This window comes from Perna viridis, chromosome 2 (genome assembly GCF_037379345.1).
Source record: "Perna viridis isolate PV_CMFRI_1.1 ecotype Kerala chromosome 2, ASM3737934v1, whole genome shotgun sequence".
NCBI lineage: Eukaryota > Metazoa > Mollusca > Bivalvia > Mytilida > Mytilidae > Perna > Perna viridis.
In genome coordinates this window covers 29,804,787-29,828,908 of record NC_142446.1, presented here as the reverse complement: position 1 = coordinate 29,828,908, position 24,122 = coordinate 29,804,787, and the positions used below count along the sequence as shown (strand labels likewise).

General features: G+C 31.1%; 1 protein-coding gene across 5 annotated transcripts in view; it reads left to right on the top strand.

Annotated features, from left to right (window-relative positions):
• The window catches only part of LOC148624555 (guanine nucleotide exchange factor DBS-like), a 52,912-nt gene extending 34,344 nt beyond the window's left edge, over positions 1-18,568 (top strand). For 3 of the 5 annotated variants that reach the window (XM_088567227.1, XM_088567223.1, XM_088567226.1), the window contains exons 10-25: positions 3,593-3,784; positions 5,774-5,965; positions 6,375-6,551; positions 7,054-7,220; positions 8,054-8,120; positions 9,561-9,676; positions 10,259-10,328; positions 10,495-10,590; positions 10,933-11,025; positions 11,292-11,420; positions 12,268-12,477; positions 12,708-12,800; positions 13,205-13,353; positions 13,782-13,983; positions 14,301-14,505; positions 16,959-18,568. In XM_088567227.1, the coding sequence (XP_088423353.1) occupies positions 3,593-3,784; positions 5,774-5,965; positions 6,375-6,551; positions 7,054-7,220; positions 8,054-8,120; positions 9,561-9,676; positions 10,259-10,328; positions 10,495-10,590; positions 10,933-11,025; positions 11,292-11,420; positions 12,268-12,477; positions 12,708-12,800; positions 13,205-13,353; positions 13,782-13,983; positions 14,301-14,505; positions 16,959-17,050 (2,250 nt within the window). In that variant the 3' untranslated portion in view covers positions 17,051-18,568. Of the gene's footprint in view, positions 1-3,592; positions 3,785-5,773; positions 5,966-6,374; positions 6,552-7,053; positions 7,221-8,053; positions 8,121-9,560; positions 9,677-10,258; positions 10,329-10,494; positions 10,591-10,932; positions 11,026-11,291; positions 11,421-12,267; positions 12,478-12,707; positions 12,801-13,204; positions 13,354-13,781; positions 13,984-14,300; positions 14,510-14,788; positions 14,859-16,958 lie in introns of all 5 variants that reach the window. The other 2 variants (XM_088567224.1, XM_088567225.1) reach the window with 2 other exon arrangements.
• Positions 18,569-24,122: the final 5,554 nt, after the last annotated feature.

Sequence of the window (24,122 nt, the reverse complement as noted above, 5' to 3'; positions counted from 1 at the left end):
TAATTTTGAGGACTACTTGCTTAATCTATCAAATATTCCTGTGGGCTACCTAGTGAGAAAAGTTAGTGTCAAACCTTGCCGAATGCAACATTATTATTTATGATATTACAAAAACTTTTGTAAGCCTTATTATGAAAGAATGTCAAAAGTAGAATTTAAAGTCACAAAAACTTTACACTCCTTTTTAATTAAGATAATTAAAATTCTTTCACCACTTATTCCCATACACACTGATATCTGTTATTGGTATTGTCCAAAAACATTCTAGTACTTAAAGCTGAATTAGCATTGACAGCATTTCCATACATTAAATTAATGATAATCATTAAGATAATATTTGTCTGATGGACTGTGAGGGAGAATATGTATAGCTGAAATGTGATGTTGAGGATAGAGAAAGTCATTATATGAAGATTGATCAGTATCTATCACAGTTTGAGGTGAAGTTCTTTTATGATTTATGAACTGTATCTATCACAGTTTGAGGTGAAGTTCTTTTATGATTTGTGAACTGTATCTATCACAGTTTGAGATGAAGTTTTATTATGATTTGTGAACTGTATCTATCACAGTTTGAGGTGAAGTTCTTTTATAATTGGTGAACAGTATCTATCACAGTTAGAGATGAAATTCTTTTATAATTGATGAACAGTATCTATCACAGTTTGAGGTGAAGTTCTTTTATAATCGGTGAACAGTATCTATCACAGTTTGAGGTGAAGATATTTTTTTTTAATTTGTGAATTGTATCCATCACATCTTGTATGTTTTGTGATCAGTATCTATCACATCTTTATGATGTGTGAACAATATCTATCACAGTTTGAGGTGAAGTTCTTTTTTTTTTATATGTGAATTGTATCTATCACAGTTTGAGGTGAAGTTCATTCTATTATTTATGAATTGTAACTACCAGAGAGGTGAAGTTTCCGTATGATTTGTGAACTGTATCTATCACAGTTTGAGGTGAAGTTCTTTTATGATTGGAGGCTTTAGTGTACTATTCAAAGTGCAGGGAAAGCATTCTTTATGGGTATGTCATTTTTATATTTTGTTTTTTAAGAATACTTTAACCTTGATTGAGATTGGCATTTTTTAATATCATGATGAGATTACATTTTTCAAGGAAAACTTCAACAAACTCTTTTCTTTTTGCTATAGGTATTGGTCTATATATAGTCTTTTTTGGTGTTTTTCTTTCTATAGAAATAGAATTGAATCCTGTAAGAGTACATGATATTATGTAAGGTGTGATTTCCTGTACAATTTATAATCAATAATCATATGTTGTGGTATAATACTATATAATACTACAAGATCTATTATTAAAACTGAATTGATTACCACTATTGCTGTCTGGTTTATAGGAGAAAAAACAACAATAAAAGACATGTATATTGTTGTATACCCTCCATGGTTGTACTTTTCCCAGGATATCAGTTCTGCAATGGTTTTATCTTGATCTACCGGGTACAATTTATTTTCTAACACTAGAAATGTATCCACATTTGGACTTACAGGACACCTTACTAAACCAGTAAGTTTCTTTACAGACTTGGATCAGGAAATTTACTATAGAATGTTGATCTTGTGGTATGGCAACATTTGATGCAGATTGCATGTTTAATTATTTATGGCTGGGTTGATCAAAGTGATATCTTCTTACAGTCCATTTTTTTACTTCTGAAATATAATGGATTATGTCACTTACTGGGTTAGAAGTATTTTTTTTTATTGTTGCTGACAGTAGGTTCTGTAAAACTACCAAATATATACAGTTTATATGGTAAAGCAATGATACGACTGTTGTTTTAAATCATTTTCAACTTTTAAAAGATATTTTATTAATCCATTTTTAACTTTTAAACATTCATCATTGTTGTAATCATTGTCGATGTCCTTAACAATTTTTTAAATCTTTTCTATTCTGAAATAAATGGGCTAATTAGAACCAAACTTAGTATGAATGTTTTTAATTATGTTCTGCATAGAAAAAACTTTGGGATTTTGGATCTGTTGAAAAACATTGCCACCATTACTAAAAATAGAACATAGGGGTCCCACAGAAGTTTTTCGCATATGTCTCCAAAACGGTTAGGTTTAGTAAAATTCTGACAGGGCAAATGTGTTCAGCATGATATTAATGGTCAAATTTATTTGTAAATCTGCTAAGCCATGTTGGAATTATTGTTTTTTTTTCAATGTGATGTGGGGATTTTTGATCTGTGGAAAAACATGGCCACCATTACTAAAAATAGAACATAGGGGTCCCACAGAAGTTTTTCGCATATATCTCCAAAACTAAAAAATTCTGACATTGGGTAAAAGTGTTTAGCACGATGAAATCAGTGGTCAAATTTTCATGTAAATCTGTTCAGCCATGTTGGAGGTATTGGCCTTTTTTGACATACTATTTTTAATGGTATTTCTTTAAAAAAAGTGAAATAATAATTGATATGATTGTTCCTTAGGTATGAGGGTAAGGAATAATTTTTGAGGAAAAACATTGTTGCATTTACAAAAACTAATTTGTTGCTTATTGAACCAGGTGAGTGATTCAGGCTCTTCAGAGCCTTTAGTTTGTTTTCAATGTTACTTTTTTTTTTGCTTTAGAATGATATTGCTTGTGGTCATCAATATCATGTGCTAATGCCAAGTTGTTAATTCAGTGATCTGTTTAGGTTTTAACTTCTGTGTAATTTCTTAAATTCCCTTAGTGATGTGTGTTTCTGTAGCTTTTGAAAATTTAAATTTGACTAAATCTCATTCTTTCTGTTGACAGTAAGATATGAATTTTTCACCTGCATACTTATGATGTCTTTACATTCTAACAAGTGGCTACAATACATCTACTTGTTAACATGTACATATCAATGAGTTTTAGCTTTAACTATCTTGTAATATAACATGTTTTTACTATCTTTGCATATTTAACCAGATTTTTGACAGTTTAGACACTACAGATTGAATGGAAATAGACGATTATGTCTACTATAATATATTTTGCATAATTTTGTCAAAGGTTTTAAATGTTGGTCATTAATTCATTCTTTGATTGATAATAGCACGTTCTTACATTTTGTTACTTTGTTCATGACAAACGACATATTTTGCTTGTGCACTTCTTATAGAGTACTGTGCATTGGAACCACTTCAGGATTGCAGTTTTAAAATTCATTACATACAGTGATTGAGATGCATACTGTATAATGTGGTACCGATGATCAGTGATAATTTTATTTGAATCTTTGGATTGCTATAATATTGATAAGGTTACTGGATGGTACAGAGCAATCTTGTAGGGAAAAGAAGTAATAATGGGCTATTAATTTGTTGTTGAATATTTGATGATAGATGTGGTTTGTTCTTTCTTACATAGTGTCTGTTTTAGACCAATACAAGTCTATGGAGGAAATATTTTAAAGTTAATGGGCAGTGTTCCATTCTGTAAAAAAATTGGCATTGCTTATAATTTTACTTGGCTTTTTGAATGTGTGTTATTGTACAAAAATTTAGAAACATCTTTTTATTGTTAATAAACTTTAGGAAAAAGACTTTTGATAAATGGTTAAACTAAGTTTTGATTTTACAGAAAGACTTAGAGCAGGCTGATAGAATGAGAAACACTGGTGAGAAGCTGATCATGGATGATAATTATGCTGTGGATTCTATACGTCCTAAATGTATTGAGCTACAGAGGATGTGTGACCAGTACCGTCAACTTGTCAGACAGAGACGAGAAATCTTACAGAAATCCAATGACTTGCAAGAGAGACTTGATAAGGTATTTTTTTAAGCTTGTAAAATGTGGAAATGAGTGAGTGCACAGATTTATATAAGGTATTTTTTTAAGCTTGTAAAATATTGAATGAGTGAGTGCACAGATTTAAATAAAGATTAGAGAGTGTATTTTGGAAGTATTGACTTTACCACAGGGAATGTAAATCTTATAAAATAGAGCTTTTTATATGACAATCTGAGTAATGGTGAAATGAGAAATGAAAAGTTCAGTTGTAATGTAAGTAATACATAGAAACACAGGATAAAATATGTTTGTCACTTCAGTTGAGATTAAATATACTAGATATGGCCCAGTTTGGAGTAAGTGACCATGAAAATAAAGTCATGTAGGCTCTTGATAACAGTATGTCTTGATAATTAAACCTTTACTAGCTGTATGGTGAATGTTTTTTTCTGGGACTGATAAATAGACAATGACTGGCCTTTCATGTAAGAAAGTGTTTCATATTCATAATAAATGATGTAAGCCACTGGCAGGAGTCTGGCTAGGCCTTTCTAGAAATCTAGTTCAATGTCACTGTCTGATAGGCTGATACTTGGTACATGACTTTTTATATGGACAACATGACCTAATTCTTGTGAGGTATTTGGCTGTACTGTGAAAAAAAACTAAATCATAATTATTTAAAATGATCCCTTTGATAGTGCTACCAATGTGAAAATGACTGCTGCATAAGAATATCTCTTTAATCATTTCATATTGCCTTTATATGTAATACAGTACTTAAGAGGGACCTATTTGGGTTATTCAACTGAGTTGTAAAATGCAACCTGTAAATATTAATGATCCCAGTCTTGTTAAACAATACCTTTAAGGATTGAAATTTTTCGAAAAAGAAAACAACTTTATGTAAATTACTTACAACAACTTTTATGCTAATGAATAGCTGTATTTATTAAGACAGCAATGATTGATAAAGAAGATTCATGGTTAATACACCCACTCACCTGTCAGCTTGAAATAGTATTTTTTATTAATACACTCCTTCATAGTTGTGATTCCAAGATCATCTGATCATACCAAGATGTGGAATCTACTTAATCTAACTAAGATTTAAATTTCATTGATACAATTGTCTATAGGAGTAAAGGTCATGCATTTTGTTAGATTTGGCCAAATCCTCACAAATGCAATAGTCTAAAGGAAAAGGGGTCATACCCTTTGTTAAAAGGTGGCCAAAGTTTGTACATTATACTGCCAGTGTCAATTCATAGATTCCTTGCAAGATATGAACATTGATATTATGGTTTAAAACAATGAAATAGTAATCCTAGATGGAATATGATAATTCCTTCTATGTTGTGAGATATCATATATGCATGCAGAGGAAGACTTTTGTATTTGTTTGAATATGTCACAAGATTTGAATGAAATCTTGGCCATGTATCTACCAGGGATTCATTCAATATGCTTACAAGCACTTCTTGCCTAATTGAAGTGCCGTAGATAATAAGTAAGGGTATAAAGTATTATTTTGAATTTATATGATAAAGTGAATGGTAATTTGTCAGTTATTTTAATAAGCTTGATTTATTACATTTTAAAACATTTCCTGGGAAATATCACAAGTCTATATTATATATTGAGTTCAAGTATAAGTCTGAATTCCAACAAGGAAAAAATAGAGGTCACACTTTATCATTTTGCTTTTTGAAAATCTCTAGAAGATACACAATTCTAAAAGCCCTTTAAAATCTTTATTGATTTATATATGTTGCTGATGATGTTTGTGCATTGATGTCACAACCATCAAAACACGAAACTTATTTGAATAAAAGCAGATGTTATACCTTTTATGTTAAAAATAAATTACATTTCTGTAGTTTAATACGTGTACTTAATCATGTATCTTTTATTTGAAGTCTTACAAACATAGAAATTTAAACCAGTGTCTCCATGACCACAAGAAAGAAATGACATGAAACTACATCATACTTCCAACTCATTAATCATATTTTTTTCCCTTCTTAGGCAAATAAATGGTGTACAAAAGGAGTAGATATTTTAGCCAATCAGCAAGCTGAGCAGAATTTAACTCAACTTAAAGCAGAGTCACAGTTGCAGGAAATGGAGAAACTTATGGCTGCTGCAAAGGAGTTAAGACTCAATAATCCTAAGGAGTTTCGTCAGATGTTTGAAGGCATGATGACTCCTGACACCAGGGTAGGTTTTCTTCAGACAACATTTTTGGAAATAGTTAAAGTTATATTTTGAAAGAGCTTTATATGTTAACTTTCACTTATATTGGATATACTGGAAAAATGCTTTGGATTGACTGATGCTTGATTTATTCTTAAATCAATTTTTTGGTTTTTTTTTTATTGTTTACTGTAAATTGAGTATTCATTTTCGTATTTTTCATGAATCAACAAAAGCACAAATTCAAGTTAAAAAAAAAAACATAATTTCCATTGAAAGCTAAGATACTACAATGATGCCCCCTGAATTCAATAAAATTTTGAGAAATACTGATGATATTTCACAGTGCACAGTAATGCTTTAATTAACTACCAGTATACATGACTTAATTCTACATACTCTCTTCCTATATAAACTTGTTACCTGTTTGTAGGTAAATGTCCAGAAGGTTCTAAAGAGAATAGAGGATGTGACTGGTATGTGTATGAAGAGGAAGGAGGTACTACTAAAGCTGGTCCGTCAGAGACCTGTTCCTCCCCCATCACATGCACCACCAGACCCTCTGCGCAACAACAACAGACCTAATAACATCTATGAAAAGTCTGCCAGGGTATGTATATATTATTATTATGTACATGTTAACAATTTCTTTGAATTTGATCCAAAAAGTCTTACATTGAAATGTATTTTTATGGAATTTGATGACTGTACAAAAACAATATTCATGTTTATTTTGTAACATGCATGATAATACACAAAAGGTTTCTGTTATCAGTGCTTAGGTTTGAGAAAATAACCAATGTTATTATACCAGGAGCTCAAATTAGTGGTGGTTGGACAATTTCATGACCCACAATTTCTGACCTAGGACATTTGAAATTTCATTCAACAAGGTTTTGGACCTTCAACCCTTTTCATTGACACTCTTGTGGGGACTGATTGTTTCTGACTTTGTAGGGTTCGATTGTTTCAGACTTCGAAAAGTCCAAGACCTTCCACTCTTGAAAATAAATTTGAACCACTGTAGACTAATATGAAAGCAGAATGATTTTGGCAGTTTTATCTTACAGATTTTCATATTTCCTTTTCTAGTTTTGTTTGATATTTCTCAGGTACGTACAGACATATACCCACCACACCAACAGTTCATATCTAACTGTGTTGGTAATATTTCGGACACAAGCAGTGAAAAAACACGGAGTTCTTGCTCATCCATGTCAACCACTGTGTCTTCAATGTCTTCTTTGTCAGAAAATGACACCCTGCTTGCCAAACGAAGGTATGTTGTCATTTAAGTCTTTTCTAATTGTTTGCTTACTTACTTAGTTACTTATAAGATGTCAGATAAATGAATCAAGATAGTGCTCCCATTTGAAGTTTTTATCATTAATTATATTGGGGGAAATATTAAAGTACAGGTATGTTTATGTTAGGTCAAGTTATTGTTTTAATGTCCATAGTGCAAATGACATGTGGGATAAGGAGTTTACCTTTAAGAAAATGCAGTAATAGTAAAAACTTACTGCTTACATCCCAATGGAAGAAGTTTGATACACAAAACTTTTTGTGGATCTACATGAAGCATAAATCAACTTTGTAAGAAGGATGATAAGGGAGTTTCAGGATCTTTGTGTCCTTAACCTAAATTAATGTAAGTCTTTAATGATTACACACTGGGTGTCAAATAATTAAAATAGTGGAAAGTTGGAGTGGAAAAAGAACTGTAGTTTGATTAAACACTACTTGTTTTAAGTTTAAAGAAATAAAACCTGTACACGAGGAGGATATTTCCACCAACATTGCATTGATTAAGTTCTAATAAGTAATTTAATTGTCTCTACCTATAGTATTGGCCCTCTCAGTAAAGAAGTGAGAAATATATATTTATGTATTTTGAAGTACAGTTTGAGTTATAATAGAGTCACACAAAGCACTAACATCTGTTGCTACTTAATCAACCCACTTGATATTGATATACTGATACCTTTTGTCATGAAAAAGACTTGCATTGATTTATTTAGTTTCATTATATAAAAAAAAATAGCTAGAACATTAATCTATTTTAAAAGCCAAAATTATTAAATGGGTTCTGTTTTTTTTCTTCACTTTTAGGCATGTGTTGAATGAATTAATTGAGACAGAGAAAACCTATGTTGTACAATTAGAAGATATAGTTCAGGTAAGCCTAACATATGTATTGATCCGTTAAATGTAGGATAGAAGTTATAGTTCATGTAAGCAGTACACATGATAATTTCTGATACCTTAAATGTAGAAATCTCATAGAAAGTATTACAGTCAATCACTCTATGTTCCAGGATTTCTGAAATCCCTTAAGGCTTTGAAATTCCCACATCTTTAGCCCCTAAAGGACCTGTTAAAGTCATATCTAGAACTTACCGTTACCAAATTTTTGACTGAAATTTCCGAAAACCTCAAGCAGTATATGTAAAGGTCAGGCCAATGGCCTAAAAATGCCATATCTAAATCCTTAACAGCTATTAAGTATTTTCATTTTTCTGTTATTTGTTTACTATCTGGTAGATATATGTCTTGACTTGGTTCCTGTCTCTGCAATTTAATTTATTTGAAAATACATGTATATAGTACATGTTTTTTTTTTTAAGAGGGTCAATTTTGTAAGAAATATGTTAGTCCAGTTGTTATTCAGTAAGATGTTAAAGCATTTACCCATCCCTTTAACAATGTATATCTTCCACCTGTAAATATAAACTGATAAAAACCAGGTGTAAGATGGGCCATGCTCGATTAAGAGGAATCCAGATCAGCTGCATGGTATCTAATTTTAAATTATCAAGACTTGAAGTATTTTATTGTTATAAATCTTATTTTATTTTATCTTTTTCTCTAAATCTGTTCTCTACATTTATCTTAAGTATTTGATAGTTTATGTAGTGGCATTTTCTCAATGCAGTATTATTAATTTTTGTGAAACTGTTAAGGCTTAAAGCCCCAGGGCCATATAGTATCACATTACCCTGGTTCTATATTTTTTTTTAACCAGAATGCTATCTGAAAAGAAGTTCCCATAGGGTCCAATACAAATGTGTTGCTATAATGATGCTATATTGAAATTCAGGGGTTACCAGGATGCTTTAAATCTTTAAATCTTAGGGAGAACACTGTAAAGCATAAGCATTTCTCTTCTGTTCATTGTGGTAGCACTATATAGTTACAAAGTGAACTAGCTAATGCTGGTTCTAGGTTTAATACACCATCTTTTGACAGATATATTATGGTATACAACTTGTCCATCTGTCTTTGCATTTTTGTCTATTTGTCCATTCACACATTATATGATAAATGATAACCCAAATGTGCTTTGATGGCTTTTAATGATTTTTTTGGTACAATGTTATATGTTTGTACAATGCTTGTATCATGTTTGTTAATTGTTTACTAAATGGTGTTAACACAAAAAAATAGCTTTTTATGTGTTTCACTTTATGGTGATGAGACAATTGTGGTAAAAAATCATAATGTCTGGGTTTTTCTTGAGTTATCTTCTATGAGAGCAAAAATATGACAATGTTGTGATAACTTAATGTTGATGACATGATGACCACTGATTTTTATGGTGTATATATTTGTTTTATAGGGTTATTATGATCAAATGGACAACCCTGCCTTCAGGAATATGATACCTGACCAGTTAGTCAACAAGAAAGATGTCTTATTTGGAAACTTAGAGCAAATTTATAGTTTCCACAAGAAGTAAGTAAATATGCTTGTATTTATTAAGATGATTTAAACGTTCCTATATGATCAAATTCTTAATTTTGTTTGGTATTTATAAGTTTATATTTTTTGCTGAATTGATTTTATGATGGATTTATTTTATATTGCTTTTTTCTATTTATCCACATGTATAATAAATTTGAAAGGTATATAATTATTTTTATGCAGTGTATTACTTCATGAAAGCAGGCCTTCTTTTTTAATTTTTTCATTGATGTCCATTTACACTCTTCATAATTACGGGAATTAAAAACATAGAACTGGCATATCGTGTGCTTTACCAGAGGTGTTTATATTGAAAAATAAAGGAAATGATAAGAGTTCAAGTTAAACATGGTACCCTTTACCAGAATTTCTGTAACCAACCCAAAATAGTTAAACATTCAGAAATTTATTTATAAATAAATAAACTGTCCTCTTGCCCAATTTTTTTTATGAAATGTTGTTTTTTTTATTGTTTATGCCAAGCCTTCAGGTCTTTTTCAATAGTCTTTTTGTTGTACTTCCATGTTACCCATAAAAAAAAACTATGCTAATTGTATTATTTTTTTTTTTCAGTGTCTTTTTACATGAACTAGAAAACTGCAGGGATGCTCCAGCTAAAGTAGGCAAATGCTTTGCCAAAAGGGTAAGTTCCAAATTTTCAGTTTAAATTTAAGTGATTAAACTATTTTTACTGTTCAAAGTTAACCTATGTCTTTGTTGTTTTAAAAAATTGATAAATTATGATAAATTAAGATTTTTTTATGATTATGTATCTCAATGATTATATATGTATTCTATATGTCAAATAGAAAGAAGAGTTCCATTTGTACAGTATTTACTGCCAGAATAAACACAGATCAGAGGAGCTACGCAATACCATTGGTGATCAAAATCCATTCTTTTTGGTAAGTTATATACAATACAATAGCAACAATTACAAAACATGAGATGAAGGTGTGACATTGAATGGTCAATTGTGTGGTTTTGTATACAAAATCTATATAGTCAAAAGGGAGACAACTAATGTAGTGCAGACTTTATACATGTGAAAAAGGTAGCTAAATGTTGAGTGTGAATAAGTACTGGTAGTTGATGTCACAATATGTTATAAATGTAAAATTTTTCCTATGATGTGATGTCACTATTTTTTGTTATGATGTCATTACTTAAACTTACACTATATTTTATATAGATAACTAGATTTTACAGGTCATGTGTAAATACATATTTTACCATTGATATTTCAGGAATGTCAAAGAAATTTAGGGCATAAATTACCATTAGGTGCATATTTACTAAAACCTGTACAGAGGATAACCAAGTACCAATTATTACTTAAGGTTAGTATAGTATTGTATAAAGTAACTAAGTACCAATTATAACATTAAAGTTGGAATAGTATTGTTTGAAATTATATGTTCATTATTTTCTGTAAATGTGAATAAGCAAACTTTTGATTCATTTGTTCTATTGTAATGATTTTGAAATGCATAATATGATGGATTTGTGTCAGGACAAATTTGAGGTGTATCAGAGATAACAACCCCTTTAGACACTTCAGAACTTTTCAAAGGTATAGACTAATCTTTTATTCTCATGTTTTAAGGAAATGTTACGTTTCACTGACCATGATAAAGCATGTGAAGCCCAGTTACAGGAAGCTTTGGACTGTATGTTAGATGTGGTACGCTATGTCAATGACAGTCTTCACCAAGTTTCCATTGTTGATTTTCCGGTAAGTAGATCTTTTTAAAGTACAGATCCTGTAATGATTTTTTTTTTATTTAATATACACACAGTGCTTATTTTTTCCAAAATCAATGCATACATGCCAATATAAATGAACATGTATAATAATTCTGCGTACAAAAATACAGTTAGAGTTATTTTGTATCTAAATAAGCGTGTTTCAAATAAAAGACGATTTTACGCTTTGCCTATGAGGAACAGAGATTTTTGTAATCAAATAGCAATTTGGTTTCTGATGCACTTTTTTGTGGTTTATTCTGTAAGAATCAGGCAAAATTAAAAAATAATGAATCATGCTTAGAAAAAAAAACACTCAAATTTGGCAGTTGGCACATAGTTTATGGTTTATTAAAGATGCATTGACAGTTCATTTGTCTTTGAAGTGTCCCTGAAAAGTGAGTTTAAAGTTACAATAGAATGATAGGGGAAAAGTGAGTAATCTCCCTTTGATGATGAAACTGCAATGCATTTCATATAATTAATACCTTGAGTTACTTACACTTGAAAAAGAAAGGATTGCCATTTTTGCATTTCAAATAACATTTTGAATAAGATTTCATGGAAAGACGTGTTTTTTTCCATCATGATTCACTCAATACCTGATTCTTACAGAGAATAGTACTTAGTTATGAGTGACCAACAGGAATATGTCAACTTTATAGAACACCCAGCCTTAGCCTGCAATAAAAGTTAAAAACAATCACTCTCAAATTAGGTTTGTCATTTCCAACAGAACAATCTATCAGTCCTCTACAAATATAGGTCTTCCTTACACTTTCATCCCTTATATGATAAATGCAACAACATAATTATCTAATATTGTTTTTATCTAGGGTAACATTGCTGATCAAGGGAGATTACTGATGCAGGGTAGCTTTAACATTTTCACAGAACATCACCGTGGAAAGATCAGAGATCTGAGATTTAAACCAATGCATCGACATGTGTTCTTATATGAAAAAGCCATTTTATTATGTAAAAAGAAGGAGGAATCTCCTACTGTTGTTGATAAAGGAGTTTATGTTTTCAAAAACAGATTACAGGTACATTGAGTTATATAAGGTCTACTGCTCTTGTATTTTGTAATAAACACGGTTTTAAAAAAAATCTATGATAGAGAAAATGAAAAGTTTCTTGTTTAACAAATGACCGCTTCAAGAATTAAATTAATTTTTACCTTACCCTAATTTACATAAAAAAGTTCATTTATTTTTAAAAAAGATGGCTGTTTCCTTTCATATCCAATGTATTTATTTCAATTTATTTATTCTAGATGAACCAGGTTGGGTTAACAGAAAATGTCAAGGGAGATAATAAAAGATTTGAGTTATGGCTGAGGGGAAGAGAAGAAGTCTATATAATACAGGTAAATGAATAAGATTTGTAGAGAAATTTTCAAGGTTATGATAGGTGAAAATATTCTATCATAAGTTGCCTAGTTTTGGCATATAGCTTTTTATTCATTTTGTTTTGCATCAGTCATTAGTCTGTTGATACATCATTTTCTAACTTTAGTTCATATTGAAGATTGGGTTACATTGTCATAGAATTAGTACATATTATGAACTATATTATTTTGACCTTGTATTACCAAATGAGCATTGGTGTTTCATTGATGTATCGTAATATTATCAATATAGTGAATACAAAGTGTAGGTTCTGTTGAAAGGTATTTTTTAAAAACAATTTTTATTTACTTTTTTTTTCTGTTTTTTCATATTTCATGCTTTTTATGTTGGTTTAAAATAGTTTTTGATATTTTTACTCCAGGCTCCCAACATGACATGTAAAGAAATGTGGGTAAAAGAAATAAAAAAAGTCCTAATGGGACAGTTTAGTCATTTAAAAGTGACACAGAAAAATTTACGACAGTCACAAGAAAACTTAACAGCAACTGATCAAGATAATAAATACTCCAGGTAAGTAGTTTGTGTTGTGTTGTTTTATAATTTAGAGGACTTTTAAAAATACATTTTAACTCATACTCAAAGCGATGATGACATGACATCTATATTGAAAAACGTTTTGATTATATACGCATATGATGTACTGGTATTGCTTTTGAAAGTGTTTCTATGATGTAATGCTTCATTTGAATTTTTAAGCTTTTATTCTACATGCTCTTTATTCTGCATTTATCTTGTCCATTCATTTGTCTGTTTATCTGAGATTAATTTTTTTGTTACATATTGACCTTCAAAATATCATTTTGATGTCACTTTTGGTACGCAGCATTGACTTAATGAGATTAAAGTTGCCAAACTTTCAAAGCATGATATAAGTAGAGATATTCTTAGCATGAAATTGTGTTTAACTAAAACAAACATTGTTTTGTCTTTTTTAATAGTAACTTGGTAGACAACTGGAGAAATCAACATTTGCTGAACAATAACACAACATCAACTTTACCAGTTGGGATAGAAATGAGGTCACCAGAATCTCCTACTCCTGCCAACAATGATGGGGCATGGTCAGAAGAAGAATACACAAGTAGCAACCCTGATGAAGAAAGTATTGGGGAACCATATTCACCACACTCAGTTCCTGATGTAAGCTGTTTATCAAATGAAAGTTGATTTATTCTTCTTTTTGTCTTATTTTGAAATAGGTTGTAATTACTGTAATTAGTTTGAGATCTTAGTAATACATGTGTAACATACATATCCACATAAACCAATTAGTTATACCTCCTGGAAACTGGTATTACATTGTATTTTATCAGATTGCTTCTGTATTGGGTTATGTTGCTTTAAGTAAGCAGTTTGTTAGAAGTGGAATTTTCATAGTGTCAAATTTAATCTGAATGAAGATATATTACCTTGTCTTATTTTCTTTGTTTCTTTACGTGTACCATTTTCTTCTTTAGAGATATAGAGCTATTGGAGATTTTCACACCAGTAACCAATCTGAACTATCATTCCGTGAAGGTGACCTGATAGAAGTTATACGGGCAGGAACAAATGGATGGTGGTTTGCCAGACATGTACCCTCACAGAAGGAGGGATGGGCACCTTCTAATTACCTACAGGCTGTTCCCAAGTCTAATTCCCAGTTCTCAGTGTCAAGTATTGGTAGGTACTCTCTGCTGATAACCTAATAACAGTTGAAGGCACGGGTCCAGCTTATAATGTTATCACAAGTTAGATTTTGTACTCAATACGGCAATGGTGTGAAAATCAAGATTTTTTTTCACTTTGTTAAAAGATTTAACAACTTTTAAAATTGACTAGTGTATCATTTTCTTTATTCCACCTATACCTATAGTATAGAAACTATTCCTGTTTCCTATTCTGAACAATCATTCATTTTTTACATGCCCCTCAAAATATCATACAATGTATCATCTTTAGGTAGCCCACTACGACAAGATATAATGTGGTCACCTGAGGTAAAATGACACAAGTTGTGCATGGTGTGGTTAGATGTTAGTAGCATAGTAAAACACTTTGGCATTTTAATTTTTCTGTCTTAACACTTCTGTCTTTTTTGTATGTATACTTTATAAATTGTGATAAAAGCAAACAATAGTCAAAATATAACTGTAAACTGCTTAATTAATCTAATTATGTCAGAAGACATTTCATCGCGGAAACCTGATCCAGTGATTCTGTAAATATTTGGAAGATTAATTTTACTTATGAATATGAATCAAACTAGCAATATATAGTAATAAACAGTAAAAAACAAACATTTCATAAAAAAAAAACTATATAACTGAAGTATAAGTATATGGATTTCTATGGTATTGTACCACATTGTTTTACACCAATAATGCCAGACTAGGATATGATTTTGGTGGTAAGACCTATACCACATAGGAATTAAGCACTGAAAATGACCCAAAAAAGTGTTTTTCTTGGTTCTAAACAGTAGCAAAAGTTTATAGATCTTTATACTATTTGTACCATAAGGTTCCATACTATAAAACAAAGGTTTTGATTGATTTTTAGGGTTATTACCCGTACTGTTTAGAACTACAGATCAACAAGGGAAAGCGAGCATTTTATAAAAGTTACCTATATGTAAATGTATATGTGTATAGATCTCAATAAAATGTATCACATGACAAGATTCTATACCATCAAAGGTTAGCTGGAAATTAATTTATGAGGTTGTTACCATATCCTTGAAGGAATATGGGACCAAAAGGGACAAAAAACAAACATTTTTTACCAGTTTCAAGGCAATTACTTGAATATAAGTTTATGGACTTTTCTGAAGTTGTACTGCTGGGTTTTTCATTTCTTTTAAGGATTATGGCCCCTACTTTTAGGAATTAAAACCTAAAAAGGAATTAGAAAATTGGTACATATTGCTTATTTCTTAAATCTGACTGCAAATTTTAAGAGTTCTTTGTTAAACATTTAATCAGAATCCAAATTATGAGCTGTATCAAGTTTGAATGTTATGTCTGTACCTATTTCAACTGTTCAGGGTTCAACTTACGTTATTGTATCAAGCAGCACCCTATGAAGCATTCTATTTAAGTGAATTATATATCTTATTACCTGTCTCAGCTACCTGCCATTTAAATTAATCAATATCACTTATCTTACACTTAAGTACATGTATTGATTTGACACATAAAATAATTGTATTAAAACCATATTGATTTTACATACTTACATACTTGCATATTTATAACTATGCTTTGACAACTTATATTTTTGAAAAATTCTAAATGCCTAAATGGGAACAATTGATTCAGTGCGAAAAAAGTTATCATGGTTTTAATTGTTTGATTATTGTTGATTAAGCATGGATTGAGATTTTGTTGCGTTTGTTTACATCTTTAGTTGTGTAGTACTAGGGCATGCCAAGAGATGTTGGATTATTATGTCTCTCTCCTCCCCCCCCCAACTTTGATGGGGAGACAATGTTTTTGTTATGTTCATCTGTCTGTCTATTACACATTTGTAAGCACAACTCATTGGAAACTACTGTAGCGAATTTCATGAAACTTTGTATGTAGTTTGATCCATTAAATTTTGTGTAAGTTACACGCCTTTTAACTTTGCCAGGGGAAGACATACATTTTTGAAGACAAAAATAAACATAAATTTTATGAGGTTCTTTTCTGACAGTCTTAAATAAAAATCCTAGTGCAACAGACAAACTGAAATTGTTATACTCAGATAGCATGCTGCTGTTTAACTAATGACTGTTTCATTATGTGTACTACTTATTGTTTTCATTTAGCAGATTACTGTTTTTATGCCATATGCCTGGTTTAAGTCTTTTTTCTGTAATTATAGGCCATTGTTATGAGCAAACATTGAGTGTACTTATTTACTAATTGTAAACTTCTGAATATATTTTGTATATAATTTATTTTTAACCATTATGTGACCTATTGATGTACAAGAAATACAGTTGAACACATGAACATTCACTGTTATGAAACTGTGTATAAAACTTACCGTAAACTTTTAAAAATATATTAGTTTGGTTATATAAGAATGAAATACTTATTTGAAATGTAGACATGTATATTATTGATTAGTGTTTATCATTTATTTTTTAGGATCCCCAGATTACAGTACATCTACAAGCAAGTCTAGTGTAAATAGTGGGAAAAACAGCTCAACACATTCTGTACATGAGACAACAATATGATGGGTTATTTCCCTTGCAGGAACTATTAATTTCTAGTCCAGAAATTGTGATAATTATTTATGTGACTGTGCAATGTAGGGAAGATTATCACATTGTTTATGAGTAGCAACTTATTATCTAAGTTTTATCTCTTTTCTAATTATTCTTTTACAAATATTGTTCTCAAAGTGCTATAAAATTTTTAAACATTACAATTTATTTCGCCTCTTATACTTTGTGGTGGCAATATACATGAAAGACTTTTTTATACTGAGCTTTTACTTCACCCCTATGCAAAAATAAGTTCATACTTGTTATCTGAATATTATATTTTTATTTTAGTTAATACAGTTTTCAATTTTACATGTTTGATTCACAGAGATACTTATTCTTGAACCCATTGGTTCAGTACTTTAATAAGAAAATAAAATGTTTATGATATATGACATTATCACTACATGCAATTCAGTTCCATGTTAACTTAAAATCTAATTTGTGTAATAAAAGTTCATACCCAGAATTTATCTCCCTATAAAACTTTTTTTTTTATTTTTGCACTCTGATTTCTTATTAGAAAGTACAGTTCTAAGTACGCAATAAATGTTTCAGCTGCTTTAGTTGAATTTCTTTTGTTTTAACATATCTTATTTTCCTGTCTGCAAAATTCCCCAAAAATCATCTTTTAAATAGTTCAATCAAAAATTAAGTTTGAAAATGTTTTATTTGATGTTATAAGAATCTCTATCAAAGGAGTATTTGTACAGTGTTGTTAAAACTATAGATCATATATCTGAGTTGATTTGTTAAATTTGTTATGAAAGTGTTAATGATGGTTGTGTTCATGCAAATGAAATGTTGTTAGGAAAAAGTTCATTTAAAAGTGACAGTCATTAGTGGATCTTGGGGGGAAGGGGTTCCAGGAGTTGGAATCCCCTCCTTTTGTAGAAAAATTTGATGATTTATTGTCCCTTTAAAATATCTGGATCTGCTCTTGAAAGCCATAGTTCTGTGTTGTTAAACAAGGATTATTGTTAGACCAAAAGGAAGAATTACTTTGTATTGGTTACAGACAATAGGAGAATGAGTACCTTGTTTGTAAGGCATTTTATTTCTCTTTTTTTTTTCAAAATAATGTTTACATAGAACTTCTTATGGTATGTAGAATTCTTGTTGAAATTCTGTCCTTTATCTTCTTGTTACTATAATATCAAGTTTTAAATCTGTTGTATTGAACAGCATTATTGTGATAATTTGCAACTTTTGGACCCATTTTTTTTTCTTGTCATTTACTTTTATATATATTTGAAGAAAATACAGAAATTATAGTGGGACCATTTACAAATTCTCTTTGTTTTGCAGAAATTTTACTATAATTAGGTATACATGTACTAGAAATTTCTGAAGTGTTATTTGCTTCAAAGCCTTTTGTGATGTTTATTTGTTGTTAATTTATTTACTTGTTTAAATATATGTATGAAAAAAAAATGTAGGTCTATGTTAGTTATATACTAACTGCAAATAAAACAATATGTTCTTGAAGTGGATATTTTTATTTCGTCATTCAAGTTATTTGCTCAATTCATTTTTCTGCTTTCTGCACAAAAAATTTAATAAAAGTGTATATTAAAAGATCTTAATGAAACTATTCCAAATGTTTCGTGCCATTAAAGAAGGTTATGATTGTTTTTGGAGTAGGGGCCAAAACAAGTAATTTCTTATTTCTTAATCAATTTTAATGGAGTTTGAATATTTATAAGGTTGTGCAATTTTGGGGGTTCTTAGAAATGCTCCAGTTGTTCAAAATGAAGATCTAAATCAAAATTTAATTGATTTCATATTTAAAGAAATGAACTCTTGTGGTTCATATGCTGAACAAACTGCTTGTTTAGATTTCATATTGTATGTCCTATTTTCAAATCAATCCACATGAGGTCCAAAAAGGTTTGTGTCCAATTTAACTTTGATTGAATTCAAAACTAATTGAATAATAAGGATTCTTATATATCTAATCTTGTTGTTAGATTTTGGATAAAATCCTTTGAATTATATATTGAAATTTTAGGCATCCAATCATATTTAGGTTAATGTTCAATTTTGTTAAAGTTTATTGGCTACATCATTCTATCACATTCCAAAGTCAGAGTTAAATGTGTGTCTGTCCGTGTCGTTGAGAGTCCTTGTATGCAGGGTTCTCACTAGGATTTTTACATGGTGAGTCCTGGGACTCATCACTTTTTGTAAAAGTGAGTCCCAGATGAACTTGGTGGGTCCACCCTTTTCCTGGTTTAAAACCAGTTTGAATGCTACATTCATTATTTTAGTGCGTACATAGTATTCATACAAAACCATATCTCACTGCAATTATGCACGTCGTCCATATCAAATTGTGTAGAGTAAACTTAGCATTTTTTTTTATTTGAAATCTTATTTTATTTTCTGGCTTCCTGACATAACTCAATACATAATGTGCATTTAGTTCCATGTACCTACCTACGAAGGTGTGCCAGATGTTTGTTCTTCTCTAAAACCACATGGGTAGATTGCAACAAAAAGTCCATACATAACTAAAGTCTCCATTGGGTAAAAGCTGTTTAACATGTTTTATTGGAGTAATTGTCCTTCAAAGGCCAAAAGATATACTAGGGTATTTTGGTTTTCTGTCTGAAATGTCAAATGCCTTTGTTTTAAAAACGCGTGGATTTGTTAGTAGTTGTACCACAGCTCTCTTTCTAATATAGAAGTTTTTCATTTAGCAATAAAATTGGTAATGATTGGGTTTTTGTCTTCTACCAGAAAAAAAAATGAGAAAAAAACTGTCAACTGATGAAACTATCCTCATTACAAAACCCACTAAATCACCACTGAATTTAAGTTGCGCGGAAATTGGCTACAGAAGTTATTACCCCTGAAAAGCAAAATATATGCTGCTTGGCTTCAATCTCAGAAACCGACCACAGGGTCCCACTATCAAATATGCAGCCCGACCACTATATAACACGAATAATATCTGCATATTTAATAGTAAGAGCAAGCCCCTGTGGATTCATTGTCCTCATAATAGTTTGGTTCCATTCCTTAGAAGATATAAATATTCCATACATACAAAGTTTTTTTTTAAACTTTTTTTATTTGGCTTTGTTCCTGGAATCTGTAAGTAGATCTAAAAAAAGTTCTCTTTAAAAATATCGTCGTTAAACTGCAACAATTCCAGGTGAGTGAATCGGGCTTTTTAGAGTCTGGTGAAATTAATATATACTCATGAAATACAAATGTATAGCAAATATACAATTATAAATGCAGTTCATTTTAAACTATGGTTTAAGTGTTTTAGTTTGTGTTTCCCTCATATAGCTTATGTTTAATTTTTTTTTCAAACCGACCTTGAACTGGGGGAAACCACCAACCTCCCCATCAAATAAAATTGTCTTATTTAGGGAATATTGCCTCTCTAGTTGATATTCATGTGGAGGGTATGGGCTTGTCAAGGTTTTGACAATTTGATATTAAAATGCTTTCATGATTTTCATGTGATTCTGGTATTATGAATGATATCGATTAACGGGTCAGGAAAAGGTCTTACCGCTAGTCTGACATTTACATTTATACTAGGAAAAAAACATACTATAAATCATATATACAGTTGGCAACAACTGAATAGTCTGCCCAAATTACGCATGGACAGCATCGACACTTCCAACTATTTTCGTTTTATCGCGAAGAAATTCATTATGGTTATTCATATTCAGTATGTGTATGGTTGAAACGTACGGTAGATAACACGACTGAGCATTGAACGCATTCTTCTATACATCGACCCCAAAACAATGAAACCATATATTCCGAGTTAACTCTATCTGATTTAAAGCGGAAAGTTATTTCTGTTTATTTCCTTTTGCGAGTGAATCCTATTTTACATACTACGTTGGCGTCAACTGTATACTCAGAGATATTTCTATTGTGTTGTACCAGAATTTGCTTCTTTGCTATACAATTCGATACCGAGACATTGAAAAGTACACATCTCCATCGAAACAGACGACAAACGTTTCCGAAAAATCGAGTAGAATACAGGACTGCGTGGATAGAGCCATGTTTTATTACTTATTCTACCAATGGAACAAATACGAGTGGGCCATCTTTTGAACTATCCGTGACACCAGCAATAGATGATTATGTAAAAGTATGTAACGTTCAGGCTTACAGAAGTAAAGAATGGCTAGCATAAAATGGGAGATATCTATGTTTATAGATTATACTTTGGGGAAATTTTACTAATCATGAGAAGTAATAGTCTTAAAGCGCCACAATAGGTGCCAAATGGTACTATGCCTACTGAAATCTGCGATTATTTGATTGACAATCATATGAAGTGGTATGTTTGTCGTTCCAGGGTACTGTCGAATGCTGACTCCGGGCTTGGGAAATTTCTCACCCTTTATTATAGGCCCATAGACTGCCGTTGACTCTTTTTATTCATTGTTAGGCTGGGTTATTGCCTGTTTGACATATTCCCTGTTTTCACTTTCTCCTCTTTGATGACAGATGCGACGTTTCTTCTTATAGACACTCGTAGCAGGTTTAAGTTGTATTTGGGAATTTGAAAGATTTCACACATTTTAAATTTACCTAAAAGACTTGAAAGCTTTTACTATTTTTTATTTAGGTTGTACGCTAGTGGATTTAGAATTACGTACGTTTCACCATATTCATACCTTTTTCCTAAATCTTACCGAAGACGCCAAGACTGTTGCATTCAATACCTACTAAGTTATTCTGTTTTATGACTGATTTTGTGCATCATAAGCGGCGTGGAATGTTACAGTTTTTGGTCGAATGTATAGTACGGAGTTCAAAAATTAAAATTGCAAGAAGTTGCTTACACAATTATCGACTTAAAAGAAAGAACCATACATCATCTAGACAACTGGTTAACGAATCATATATAAAATGAATTATTTGAATGTCACAAAACAGTCTGATTAAAATAAAAGCATACCGATATTAAACAAAGAGTAATCAAGGGAACCAAGGTTCTAGCGGAAATCAAAAGAAAGCAATTCAGGGACAAAGACCAGACATGGAAAACAGACATACACAACAAAGAACACTATGTAACTAAAATAATTCATACAAAGTAACAGAAGCAAATGAGCAACTTGGATTCCACCAAAAACGGGGAGCATGGTCCAGGTGCACCGGTAGGGTAAGCGTCCTCTGCTTTTCTAGAAACAAATATGAATATTCTTATTTTAAATTACAATTGACAGCAAGTATGGCCTACCATTATTAAACACAACAACCAAAAAGGTAAATAGATTTTGGTCTTTTACGATTTTCATAGTCGGAGATACACCTTTTACTGTCAGCGCACGTTTTCGTATCACCTGCAATTAAAAATACGCAAATATATTTGCTTTATAGAAAGAAAGGATAATTGCTTTACCCTTTCTCTAAAGCAAATATATTTCATTGCATATTTATACATTCGAAAAAAAACTGTTACATCCAACGCCGCTTATGTGCAGGATATTGAAACCGACGTATGCTCACCAGAATTTCCGTCTATTAAAAAGCTATAGACGACTTTGTGAATGCACGTATGCTTTTCCCAAATCGAAAAAAAACGGGAGTGTAAATAATGTTGACCCTAGCGGTACTCGTGCACGGGCGACTCACTAAGACTGAACAGAGACATGGTATGAATGGCACAATTGGCGGAAGGGGAGTCAAAGACTTATGAGTAAAATGTCCTTCGTGTTTTGATTGGCAGGTTCTCAGTTTCATGCATATTTGTACTTTCCAAATAAGTTCCTCATCGGATTACTTTTTGCATGACCCTCAACAGACGTTGATTAGTTTCAATTAATTTTTGCTCGAAAATTAAATGTGCCATTGATATCCAATACTGATCTTAGTTTTTTTTTTTTTGTTCTCGTGAAAGACCTTTATCGATGAATATCAACCGATATCGAATATAAATTACAGGCTGGATTCCGGTGTTATAAATGATTTCCTGATATTTCAATCTAAAACAAGATTATATAAACATTTCGAGGAAGCAGAGAAAAATACATAAATGGAAGTAAAAACGAAGACCAGAAAATGACTAATGTATAACGAGAATGGATATGGTGAATATGTGAGATAATCCCACCGGGATTGAAAATGTCAGATCAAGGCCACCCACGGGTCTTCAATGAACGAGAGGAAACCCAGGATACAGCGGCTTGTCCCAAAACAACATTATACACAGGTGCATCGAAATAGTTGGCCCTATACACTCCAGCAATATAAAAGTAAACTGAAATTGAAAAAGAAACACTACATACAGAGGCCAGAAATTCATGAATTGGAACAGGCGCAAAAATACGACGGGATTAAAAATACTTTGGCGTGATCAAAACCCTCCCTCTTTTAAATCTGGTCACTGTGGAAAAAATGTTATTCTCATATGACGTCCTTCAAAGCTCTTTAGACCACAGCCATGGTAAAAAGTAATAAACACATGACCAGAGTTTCGTGCAACACACAGGCTGCGATTATTTAAAAAAATGAAGAAACTAGTCATATTGGAATCGAAATAAATCACGGAAACTCCATTTTATCATTGTTTTATCACAGCCTTGCCATTTATGTCGTTATTTAAAACAATGCATTATAAATGTTAAGCCCTTGATAATATAATGATAAAATGGAGTTTCCGTGATTTATTACTTAAATATAATGATTTGCTTTTTCAAGAAATAATAAGATGTGTGGAAGAAGGAATATGTGATAACATTGTTCACAATTCATAAGTTACTGCAATGTAATTTAGAAATGCCTTCATATGACTTGTTTTTATTTTTATTCTTTAGATTGTAACAAGTCGTTGTGAAAATTTAGTTAAATATGATCCATAATAAGTTTCTAATCCTGATTTTGGTATGCAATTCAATTGACTTGACTGCAGTTAAATAATCGTATTTGAAAAGACGTGGTATAACCAAACTCACAGATAGAAGGTCACAGCCTTTCATTTAAAAAGCAGTGTCATATTTACAAAAGACACTGTGTTTTTAAGTATTGGATTTTCTCAAGAAATTAACCTAAA